The 11672-nt window shown below is 42.4% G+C and overlaps 2 protein-coding genes across 4 annotated transcripts; one reads left to right on the top strand and one right to left on the bottom strand.

Moving 5' to 3' along the window:
• Positions 1–3274: 3274 nt before the first annotated feature.
• On the bottom strand, positions 3275–6331 carry sec61b (SEC61 translocon subunit beta). Its single transcript, XM_014338503.2, has 4 exons — positions 6192–6331; positions 5626–5723; positions 4641–4745; positions 3275–3819 (listed from the first exon to the last, which is right to left on the bottom strand). The coding sequence occupies exons 1-4, from the start codon at positions 6192–6194 to the stop codon at positions 3732–3734; spliced, it is 294 nt and encodes a 97-aa protein (XP_014193989.1). The 5' UTR covers positions 6195–6331; the 3' UTR covers positions 3275–3731.
• Positions 6261–11254, top strand: alg2 (ALG2 alpha-1,3/1,6-mannosyltransferase). Of its 3 annotated transcripts, none has more exons than XM_005937560.3 (5): positions 6261–6358; positions 7415–7586; positions 7679–7816; positions 8424–8591; positions 9528–11254. In XM_005937560.3, the coding sequence occupies exons 2-5, from the start codon at positions 7416–7418 to the stop codon at positions 10266–10268; spliced, it is 1218 nt and encodes a 405-aa protein (XP_005937622.1). In that variant the 5' UTR covers positions 6261–6358; position 7415; the 3' UTR covers positions 10269–11254. The 3 variants fall into 3 exon arrangements, with proteins under 3 accessions (XP_005937622.1, XP_005937620.1, XP_005937619.1); XM_005937558.3 differs by lacking the exon at positions 6261–6358 and adding an exon at positions 6540–6618; XM_005937557.3 differs by lacking the exon at positions 6261–6358 and adding an exon at positions 6600–6723.
• Positions 11255–11672: the final 418 nt, after the last annotated feature.

Genomic DNA, 11672 nt, shown 5'->3' with positions numbered 1-11672 from the left:
GTGTGTGTGTGTGTGTGTGTGTGTGTGTGTGTGTGTGTGTGTGTGTGTGTTAATAGACTAATAAATACTATTGAAGAGGTTAAAAATGGTCCTTCTTCTGTTGTGACACCAACTGTTAAACATAGAAGCTTGATGGTATCTAAACTTGTGTAAAGCAAACGGCTAACCCAAAGGTCTAACATTGTATTTTTCAGTCAATTCAATTTTCCTGCAGACTCCTGGTGGAGCATAGGGCCGCAACAACATCACGCCAATGGACTGTGTTCTGGGCCGTTCTCTTCAGCTGGGTCCACGTCATTCCGGCGGCCTTCACTTCACTCTCGACAGATCTTCTCCAGTATTTTTCAGTGACACAACCTAATTAGCCAGGCGTTCATTATACTGCAAGACGAAGACCCCCCAAAAAACAGAAGCAAGAACTCCACTCCATGCAGCTACCTCAGTGTAGACTGGACTGAAGGCTGGAAGCAAAATAAAAGTCAAGTAGAAGAACTTGTGAGCTGTTGTGCCTGAAAAAGGCGGTTTCTTACATTTTTGCTAAACAAAGCAATTCTGTGATGTTTTAATTTTATTTGCCCTGACTATACAATTACCCTGCATGATTTTCAATAAAATCTGGAAAAATGTAAATGTACTGAAAGTTTTACTCTCGTGTAAAGAATATTTTTTAGTCTTATAGAGGAAGGACAAATTTCAATCACAAGCCTTTAGCTGCACCTGAAATCCCCAAATCTGTGTTTGCCTGCGCGGTGGGACACCTCTGGGCACGAGCATGTGTGTGATGGACGAGCGGGAGAGCGACACGGGCTCAGAGACTGTTTCTTTCACCTCCATGCCAAAGCCCCGAGCTGCATGTGTCATGTAGAACAGAAAACACATGTGACCTATTTACAGGTTTCCTCAAGTGTGCGTATCTACATGTGCTCACCTCTCTCACCTCTCTCAGTGTAAGGGACCATCCCCTGTGAACGCATGTGTGTGTGGGTTTGTTTTGTTTTTTTCTCACAGGAAATGGGTTTTTGGTGAAAAAGAGACAGGGAGGAAGCACTCTGAAGAAAGCTTCTTTTCGTTTCTTTCCTTCTCCTCTTTCCACAAGACAGACCACGTTTCACATGTGCATGTTCAGGAAATAAAGGCTTTGACTGTAACTTAACAAGCATGCAGATGCACGTAATTACAACTTTGATGTAGTGGAAATGAATGTGAACCATACATCTTGTATCAGATAATCTGATATGCAGTGGGAATACATAAATCGGAAATAGGCTACAGTTTAATAAATGTCCCTTCAGGACTCTTTGGGGGTAATTTGAGACCTATGATGCACTTGGATGCTCATGTGCCTTTTTTTTAATGGCGTTTCTTTGACTTATAATACAGATTCAGTTTCATTTGTCAGTATACAAACTAGCCCTTACATACAAAGGTTACAGATCTATGTGAACCATGCAGTGACCTTTCGAGCAGTAGCAATGAGCAGATAAAAGCTACCTCCTTCTCCTCCCTGAGTGAAATGCTGAGCTGACGTGTTTGGATGGTGTCAGAAGGAGTTTGAAACTACAGATCACAGCGCTCACACACACTGCTGCTCGGGCCCGTTTGACTCCTGAACCCTGAGGGACAGCTTTACCATGGCTCCTCCATATTTAATTATTATGTTGAATTATTCTGGCTCACTGCCGTGTTGTGCCACCGTGAATTGGGCCGTGGAGTCTGTGAGTGTATTTTTCAGTGTGCGTGTGTGTGTTTGTGTGTGTGTAGGACAGGGAGAGTGATGTGGCAATAGTGCCTGAGTTTGCCACGAGAACTGGAAGCCTTATGGAAAGTAAAGCCATAGCAACAGAATGAATTAATGAAAAGGACACGAATGCTAGGTTTAACACACACACACACCGACTCACACACTCACAAGGCCATGCCAGCTGGTGGTTACATATTCAATGCAGATAAACCTCCTGATGCACGTAGGACCAAAACTTCTTCTACAGTACAAAAACATCCAGCCTGCAGCTGTCAGTAATGGTCTCTCAGCATCAGTGAAACCAGAGAAAATACACTTTTTAATGATCCACATGGTTTAAACTGGTGTCTCCAGCTATTTATCTCATCTACTTCTTTCAATATAAATCTACTCAACATGATAAAGTATAGCTGTAGCTGTAGAAGAACATATAGAAATATATATCATTAAAAATGTTTCGCCCGGGCTAAATAAATCACTACTTAGGCATAAAATGTGCTTGTCCCTCCCTGAGCGAGAACAACTTTGTGAGTTCGTACCTACTGAGCCAGTGGCGCTCAGAAAGTAGTCTGCAGCGCCCCCTTCAGGAGAAGAAAATAACACACCTGGGCAAAATTCACAGGAGGGGCAATTAGGACAGATTTCGGATCTAGTGATCATGTAGATGTACATATTCGTATTAGTGGTTTGGTCAACATTAAAAGTTATTGCAAGCTGTGTTTTTTGTAATTAAATTTTCTCTGGTTTCTATATGAGCTTTATTCACAAAGACAATTGCCCCGAAATGTAAAGAGACATTCAGGCAGAAAGAAGGAATGCAAGCATATTTAATTTCTGAAATGATTTCAAAGGTTTGCCTTGTGGCATTTCTGCCACTGTTTACACAGTGACTGCCTGTATTTATAGATTTTATAGTCTGCAGAATGACACATTTAATAAAATAAATAAATAAAACCAAAAACAACCTTTTGGCAGTCGGGTGTAAGACCCAAACTTAAAAAGCCAACTTTCATCGACTCAAACTTAATTTTCAAGCAGTTGCTAAATGTACAGCAAGCATATGCAATTAAAACTGAGTAAAGGATGAGCTTAAATGTAATTTTTAGCAAAAAGAACATGAAATAGGATTATTGAATTACAGCCAAAGCCTCAGTCGGATAAATTACAAGTAGCTGGAATTTGTTTAAGCGTTTAGTGGACTGCCAATCACAGTGAAACTTAACACTTAACATTTCAATTTCTGTTTTAATATCCTTGTTTTTATCCATCTAAAAGCACCATCAAGGCTTTAATTTTAGTCGAAACAAACACTAGTAAATGCCTTTTGTGAAAACGCACGGCTTTCAGTAGTCTGGTAATGGATACAGAAGGTTAAAAGTGAGAAAACTTCACTTGTCACTAACAACGTGGCAGAGAATATTTGTCCCCTCATTCAGTGTACAAAAAGCCTCGTTCAACTTCAAATGACTTGAAAAACAAAAGATTTTTTTTTTTAGTCAAACAAAGTAAGGTTAAATTTAAAAAACACACACATTAATTTTTACTTTTTTTTTTTTAATTGTACAATAATACAATCACATTTTGTACAAATGCTGATAACAAAAAAAAATAAAATTGTAATTCAGGCTACGGGGAGAAATGTTGGTGGGGGGCCTGAAAACAACGATGTCCTTGGGCACTGCATTTAATTCATACAGCATTGGAGTGAACACAGGCTACTCCTGCTGCTTGAAAGGGACAGCGACACCGCTTCTCTCCATTCACCCCATCATGTGTGACACATGCACACAGTGATGGGAAGGAGCAACAAGGTGGTCACCAGAGTCAGACGCAGATGAAGATCGTGTACAGAAAAATCCAATTTGTGTGTTTGTAGTGACAGCAGAGAAAAGGAGGTGGGGAGGGTATGGTGGTTCATTTGTTGTTTGGTCCAGGTCCAAAGAGTTAAGAAACTGAGGCGCAGGGTCAAAGGTCATTCGGCCAGGGTTGTTTAAGAGCGGGTGTACTTCCCCCAGATGTGAAGCATGAAGACTGACGCGATGAAAAGCAGGCTCATCACCAGCACGGGCACCGGACCGCTGTCACACAACAATGAGACGATGATTAATAACCAGATTCTCTCTCACACACACACACACACACACACACACACACACACACACACACACACACACACACACACAGCTGTAACCCTAACCAGAGTGCGAGTCTTAGCGGAGAGGCTGATTTTATTGATGAGTTTTAGAAACAAGGAAGGGGCTCTCATCTCTGAAGGAGGCTCTGAGTGGGGGGTGGGGGTGGAGGAGCGCATGGCTAAATAGAAGCATTGCCATGCCAACCCTCTCCTCATCAGCCCTCCCTCTCCTCATCGGCCCTCCCTTTCCTCCCCCCTCTGTCAGAAGGCTGTAATTGAGTTGACCTTTCAGAGTGGATCCTTTAATGAAGCTTTGAGGCCGGCGTCTAACACAGGAACAAACATGCACTCGATATACAGCACTGTATACGGCGAGCGTGCCCTCCTTCGACTGCTGGAGAGACGCACTCAATAACCACCACAGCACCATTGATCAACCAATGACTGGCTATGGCCAGGAGGCAGGACGCCTCCTCTGCTGTTGGAGGGGGTTAGGCATTGAGGATGGAGCAGAATATAAGTTTGAGAGTTTTCTAAATGTGTACTTTACTCACATAATTACGTGTGTATATACACTCACACTCTTATTAGGCTGAATACATCAACTGCTTTACTGCCGAGTCACGTCTGGCCAATTTCCCACCATTAAACATGGTGAGTGTCGGAAATCCTGAGGATTAGTTTTGGAGTTGCGAGTGTACGAAAGTCAAAATGTCAAACGCTGGATTGGTTTGTGGCTATAAAACTTTTATAAACTATACTTACACTTTGAGTCCCGGTGAGTCTTCAGTGTAGAAGCGCCACATGCCGCCTGTGCCAGCAGATCCCGTGGTCCTGCCACCGCTGCGTGTACCACTGCTGGTAGCTTTCCTGTGCAACACAGATGCAAAACGATTTTTTATTTTACCAACAATCAGCTATTTCTTAAAAAAATTAAAAAATGTCATCACATTACAACACTTTTCCAGAATGGAAAAGAAACCAGATTTTAAAAAACAAGCACAACACAATTTCTGTCAATCATACTGTTGGCAAAGTTCATCAGACTTTAACTTTATTCAACTGTATAAACCAAATCAAAACCTTCTTTTAGGCTGCCATATATAAATCACCAAAAGAGGGGAAAAAAAAAATCAAAAACAACAGTGCGATCTATTATACACTACGGCTTATTATGAATTTAATTTCAGCTACAGCAGCTGTTGATGAAAGAGCACTCTGAGTCATTGCTCCTTCATTCTTTGGATGAGATTAAACAGAGGTTAATGAGGTAATGAAGATGGTGGTAGTAATGGGTAATAATGAGACTGAGAGGAAGCAGTGAGTCTCTGATTACACACTGATTAAGCCAACAGCATAACATCTATCTGCTCTAATCTATGGGAAGGAGCACGCACGTACACACACGTGGACACACACGTGCACACAGACACGCGCACAAATTATCAACACCTATTCACAGGATGACGACATTAATAGATGGGTCACTACTGAGTGAGTGAGTGAGTGTGTGAGTGTGTGTGTGTGTGTGTGGGGGGGGGGGTAATTGCAAGCTTTGTAAGGTGTTTGTGCAGCACAGTTATCTTTCTTACAAAAGATATTCTCTCACTGGATGGTGGAAGAAAATCTGGTGTTAAACTGGGTGTAGAGACAATGAAGGCTGCATTATCTATCAATTCCTCAGGACACCCTCTGTGCCCTTTTGTCATCAGCTTAAAATGCTGATGACATAAAGTGTGTGTATGCATACCTCTGTCTGACTGTGGAGCCTGCTGCACGGGGAGCCACTGTCTTGCTGGGGGATCTGCTAGAGGCTCCAACATTGGTGGCACTTGCTGCTGGTCCAGGCTAGAAAATAAACAGCACGTTTAAAATATATGACAACGTTACAGCGCATTCAGTCACAAACCTTCATATCTGTTACATTTTCACACCTAAAACTAACCTACAGCACTCTGTCGTGAGATTCAATAAATGCTTCGCGTATAAATAACTTATATTTGGCTTTAAAGTGTATATTACGTCTATATCAGATTACAAAGACTCTGACTGGGTACTTATACGGTTACTACCAAGCATCAAGTACCAAATCTCCTTCTAAAGCAGTCACATATATTTAACATTTACTTAATTAAGTACTACAATAGCCTGAAACTTTGTCTTGAGACCCTTTAATTCGTGAGGATTAAAAGAGCCACGTCTACAATTGATGAGCTAACGTTAGCATACTAGCTAACAGCTGAGTGCTGAATGAATGCGGTGGACAAGGCTAGCGTGACCAGTAGTAGCCGTTCCAGTCAGATCTGAGGAGCTTACCATTTTGTTTTATTTGTCCAGATGCGAGCTAAAACGCTTTGGAGCTCTTCAAGCTGATGTACACGTCGGAGGAGCGGCACACAGTCAGTGTGTGAAAAACTTGAGAAGAGAGCCCACAAAGCTGACGCTTGTCTAAAAAGGACACGACTGCAAAACACAAGACCAAAGTAGGCGACCAGATAGAAGCCTGAGTAACTGACCGCATTTAGTACAAAAAACACACTCAACAGAACATCATTTCAAGTGTTTATGCATTTTTGAGTTATTAAGTAATAATTATAAAAATATTTATTTGTAATGTTTTGAATTCGTTTATAAATATGTACATTAAATCAAAGGCAAATAATTGATTACCCTCGGTTCTGAAAGAGACGTGTCTGTCACGTCGGAGGAAACGCTAGCCATTGTGGCTCAAGCACAAAGCGGGGTGAGTGTAGTCGTAACGTTTGATTTGAGCCAAGATGGCGTCTAAACGGTAACTTTGTCGGACGGTTGATCGGTATTACAGACAGCTGAACGGGCATAATCACAGGTTGGTACATTTGGACAGGTTAGTGCGGAGACCCGAGCCTAAATTATTTTACCTAAAGATGTGGTTGTGTTTCGTTACAAATTCCGCGGTTGACGGATAACACATTATAATAATAACTGAACAAACGTCTAAAACGGCTTATAATCGTACTAACTGTCATCTAAAGCAAAAAAAAAGGTATCTGAATCAGGAATAACCTGTTATTAGCTCGACTTTTTCTCTCCACTATATTGTGAACTAGCTGTTTGTCCTCAAATAGGTGACGGAGGCTGTGACAGTCAGACAGGGTGGTTGCCAGCAGCTGTGGGTGTATTTCCTTGCTGTCAACAGTTCTGAAGTACCTTCAGGGATAAAAGTTATAAATTAAGTGATGGTACAAACCACAAGGACAGATTCTTCAAGTTGGCAACAATGCAGGCCTGAAATCTTTCAAAGATTAGATGCATGAATCCCGGGTACCTTTTGCTGGAGAAAACTGTTTGTTGTTTTCATCAGCATCAAGTTTTGGATTGTTTGAATGCCACAGAAAATGTATTTTTTCTTTAATCTGTCTTTAATCTGTGCCCGAGGTTAACACTGACTTCTTTTTAACCTTAAAGCTGCTCATCTAAACTTTGTACTTCTGATTTGGGAAAATTAGCTATTTGCCCTTATTCATCTCAGTTTTAACTGGATTCCTTCTTGTCTATAGGATGGCACGGGTAGTTTTCCTCCATCCTGACCTTGGTATTGGGGGAGCGGAGCGGCTGGTGGTCGATGCTGCCGTTGCTCTGAAGTCTCAGGGATGTAGCGTTCAGATCTGGACGGCCCATTATGACCCAACACATTGCTTCTCTGAGACCCTCGATGAGGAACTTCCTGTGGTGTGTTAGAGTGCACTATGCTACTAAAGAAAATTATATCACTGGTAAACACAAACATTTTGTCACTGCTCCTGTTATTATTGTTCTAATAGGTGTGTGTGGGTGACTGGCTACCCACCAGTGTGTTTGGCTACCTGCATGCCCTGTGCGCCTACCTGAGGATGATCTATGTGGCCCTCTACCTGGTCTTCCTTAGCGGTGTGGAATATGATGTCATCTTCTGTGATCAGGTGAATTGTATTGCACAATAAGTGCCAGAGACATTTTAAGAGAGAGGATATAAAAAGGCTTTTAAAAACCCCGTTTGGAGGCAAAGGCAGCATGAATGACTGTCATGTATTTTTTCAGTTCTTCTGAGAAAACTGTGTCTCATAACTTACTGTAACTTCTCTGTCACTTAGCTGTTTTTTCAATGAAAAACAGTGAGTGGGTGCTTCCCAGTTGAGCATCTCAAGAAGAAGGAGCAGATTTATTTATTTATTTTTAAACATTTGGTACATTAGCTTTAGGATATTTATGAATCCGCACATTTTACTGTTAAAATGGGGTGGAAACTTTGAGGGCTGGCAGAATATATTTAAGCTCTGTCTTGATAAAACACATGTCTTCATTAAATAAGCTACAGTTGGAATTAAAAACCTGCTGGTTCCAAGTGGGTCCAGTGGGATTTGTTTTCCAGATTTGGTGAATTTTATATTGATTGATCCTTGTGCAGTGTTTTAAACCCTACAATACCATTTAAAAACAATCAGCTGTTTTATGACTTGCACTTCTGTTAAATGGGCACATGCCACATTTTCTGTATTTAGATCTTATCATTGTTCCCTTTGACCCCAGGTGTCGGTGTGTATCCCAGTGTTACGACTGGGTCGCCGCAGGAAGAAGGTTCTGTTCTACTGTCACTTCCCAGACCAGCTGCTGACTCAGAGGAAGTCGGCCCTGAAGAAGCTTTACCGTACTCCCATCGACTGGCTGGAGGAACGAACCACAGGCATGGCTGATATGGTGCGTAACATCACACACAGCAATATGGTCAGATTACAGGACTGACTGTTTTATTTAATTTGTATAATAAAAATAGTAAGGAATGTTAACCAATCAGTGAACCAATGAAAGAAGTTCAAAAAACCCCAGCACACTTTTCAATCAGAGTCTGTGGGCCTACCAAAGGCTGATCCGGTGCACATCTGATTACAAATGATTAAAATAATAAAATTAATTTGTAGACTAATGGAATAAAGGGATTGACCATTTTATGTCAAAAGAGTTTTGCTAAATCACCGTGGAAAATTAATCTCTCATTTTGAATTTGATTCTCTCTCTCACACTTTGTCATGTAGATGTACAACCTTGAAAAGCATTCCTGCAGAGCACTAAGTGAATGATTTTATGGCTTTCGTGGGTTGTTTGGGGTGATTTTTGGAAGTCCAGAGACATTATACTCTCACTTGCCTTATTGTTTTTTTTTCAATAACTAACTCTGCCGACTTTCACAATCAGCTGTTCCTGAAGACGCTCTGTGCCTGTGTGTAATTAGCAATTATACTAAATACTTACTGTGTAGTCCAACTACAATGAGCCCATCTTTTCATGGGCCAGGAAACTGGACTTTGTAGATACAATTTAATCAGGTACAGAACAGATTACCTAGTGTGAGAGCACACCTAGCTTTTCAGCCTAAAGACGTTTGAGAGAAGTAAATTCTCTCTCCTCGCAACTGCTTTAGCTCTTTAGCTATTCACCGGTGCGAAAGGATTTGATCTCCACATGTAAGCTGGTGTCAGAGCTCAGGCCCCTGAGAGAAATATGATGACATTTTGATTGTACTTTAGACTTTTTGGTGATCAAAGGCCTTATGCTGCTGTTCATGTTATAGGGAATTAAAATACCTCTGATTTATGTGAGATCTTTGTGAACAAATCTCTTTACGCTTTCTTTTAGATTCTGGTAAACAGCCAGTTCACCGCAGGCATCTTCAGGGAGACTTTCTGCAGTCTGAGCGGAGTCCAGACAGATGTCCTCTATCCCTCCCTCAACACGCGTACCTTTGACGAGGCAACCACTGAAGCACAGAGCCTGGAAGGACTGCTCCCCGAGGGAACTACCTGTCTGTTTCTCTCTCTGAACCGATACGAAAGGAAGAAGAATTTAGGCCTGGCTCTGGCGGCTTTGGCAACCCTGAGGAGCAGCCTTCCTCCTGGCCAGAGACCAGGCATTCACCTGGTGGTGGCAGGAGGCTACGATGATCGCGTCACTGAGAATGTTCAGCACTACACTGAACTGAAAGAGCTAGCAGCGCAGCTCCACTTGGAGGACTGTGTTACTTTCCTCCGCTCCCCCTCAGATTCGCTGAAGGTGGCGCTGCTGCAGGGCAGCACCGCCGTCCTCTACACCCCTAGCAGAGAGCATTTTGGGATAGTTCCTGTGGAGGCCATGTACTGTTGCTGCCCCGTTATCGCTGTGAACTCTGGGGGGCCCCTGGAGAGCGTGGCAGACGGGGAGACGGGCTTCCTGTGCGAGCCCACGGCCGAGGCCTTCTCTAAGGCCATGGAGAGGCTCGTCAGAGAGCCACACCTCCGCAGGGACATGGGACAAGCTGGGAGGAGGAGGGTAGAAGATAAGTTTTCTCTTCAAGCCTTCTCAGACCAGCTGTATGGATACATTGTCAGGCTGAGCCAGTGATGTGAAAGCTGGAGGAGAGACAGGAGAAAACTTGTGAAGAAATGATCGTCTGCTGAACAGTGAAGCTGAGTATGGATGGCTCGGCACTACAGAGAGTAGGAGCGAGGATGTATGTGTATATGTGCAACGAGGTGAGGGAAGTATCATGAGGACTTGGAGGACTATTAATCAGCATTCCCCTGGAGAGGTTGCTGTGAGGGGGAAAAAAGGACGGAATTTCTATACCAATTAAGAAAAGACTAACGAGTTTTCCAATCCTATCTTTACAAAAATACCAACCTTGCAAGTGTGTTCTTGTGTGTGAAGTTGAGGATGTGAAGCAGCGTGGCAACCAAGAGCCTCCAAATGAGTCTACCCAAAGGATTGATTGTTAGAGTGAAATGTTTTGCACTGTGTCTGAGTGTGTGTGTCTGTCTGTTGTTTTCTTTTCTACAGCACTCTTTGTCTTTGTGTGTTTTGGGGATGAAGAACAAGAATGTCGTTATCACCGTGTGCCATCAGGCAGCGCACAGTTGCCGATCGATAAGCAGGATGCGTTCCACTACTTCCGCTCGGAGCTTTGTTCCCCGGCGTGTATTCAGAAGACGCCGGCCTGTCCATGACTCTTACTGCTGCATGGAGGTTATTAGTAGATGATAGAGAGTGTTTGGCTTTATTAGAGGTCTGGCTGATGGGCAGTGTGCCTGTGCCTGTGTCTGGGTCATTATCAACGAGGAGAATAGCGGGAGGTCATTGTGTCTGTGCGCTGCCCTCTACAGCCTTCCTACTGTATAGAAATGCTCTTATTGACATTCCTGAAGTCTTAATAAACAAGAGGACACATAGTTTGCTGAGTCTTATGGAGCTTGCTTTGTTGGTAAGTTTTTGGCCTTTAATAGAGTTCACTAAGGATTTTGTGGGTGAGCATGGAGGCACAGAAGCATTCTTAAAGCCATGGATAAATCTGATTGTGCCTCAAGTTATTAAATAAAGCATTCTCAGACAAAGTAGCAGCAGAGGAGTTTCATTTTGCTCATTAGGAAAAGAAATGATAATGCACCCGTTGCTGCATTATCATTTCGTTAGCTTCATAGCATAAGTGCCTAAGTCATTTTTTTGTGTTTTGTGTTTCAGACGGACAGGATGATGCAGCAGTGGTAGGGGAGTAAAGTTAGGCAAAAATCTCAATTTGACCAAAAAATGACTTAGGCACTTATGCTATGAAGCTAACGATTTCCAGAATCTGAGTTGTATCCTGGTGGGCTTGATTCTTCTTCTTAAATGAGATCTGAAAAGACTAGATCATTTGATCAGTCAATCAGGTGTACAACTAAAGGTTATTTTCCAGATCATTTGACCATTAATATTCCTCGAAAATAAAATGCAGTCCACTATATTTTAGAACACAAGGTAACATTACCACAT

The sequence above is a fragment of the Haplochromis burtoni genome, unplaced genomic scaffold (assembly GCF_018398535.1).
Source record: "Haplochromis burtoni strain Fernald_Lab_line unplaced genomic scaffold, NCSU_Asbu1 Contig_230, whole genome shotgun sequence".
Classification (NCBI taxonomy): domain Eukaryota; kingdom Metazoa; phylum Chordata; class Actinopteri; order Cichliformes; family Cichlidae; genus Haplochromis; species Haplochromis burtoni.
This window is presented reverse-complemented; position numbering and strand designations above follow the sequence as displayed.

Excerpts from the sequence above, each read along its gene's own strand:
- sec61b (XM_014338503.2), bottom strand. Across the intron at positions 4,746-5,625 it reads GGCTCCACAGTCAGACAGAG|GAAAGCTACCAGCAGTGGTA; the intron begins GTATGCATACAC and ends TGTGTTGCACAG. Across the intron at positions 3,820-4,640 it reads GACTCACCGGGACTCAAAGT|CGGTCCGGTGCCCGTGCTGG; the intron begins GTAAGTATAGTT and ends GTTGTGTGACAG.
- alg2 (XM_005937560.3), top strand. The coding sequence starts at position 7,416 with ATGGCACGGGTAGTTTTCCTCCATCCTGACCTTGGTATTGGGGGAGCG. Across the intron at positions 7,587-7,678 it reads TCGATGAGGAACTTCCTGTG|GTGTGTGTGGGTGACTGGCT; the intron begins GTGTGTTAGAGT and ends TTGTTCTAATAG. Across the intron at positions 7,817-8,423 it reads ATGTCATCTTCTGTGATCAG|GTGTCGGTGTGTATCCCAGT; the intron begins GTGAATTGTATT and ends CTTTGACCCCAG.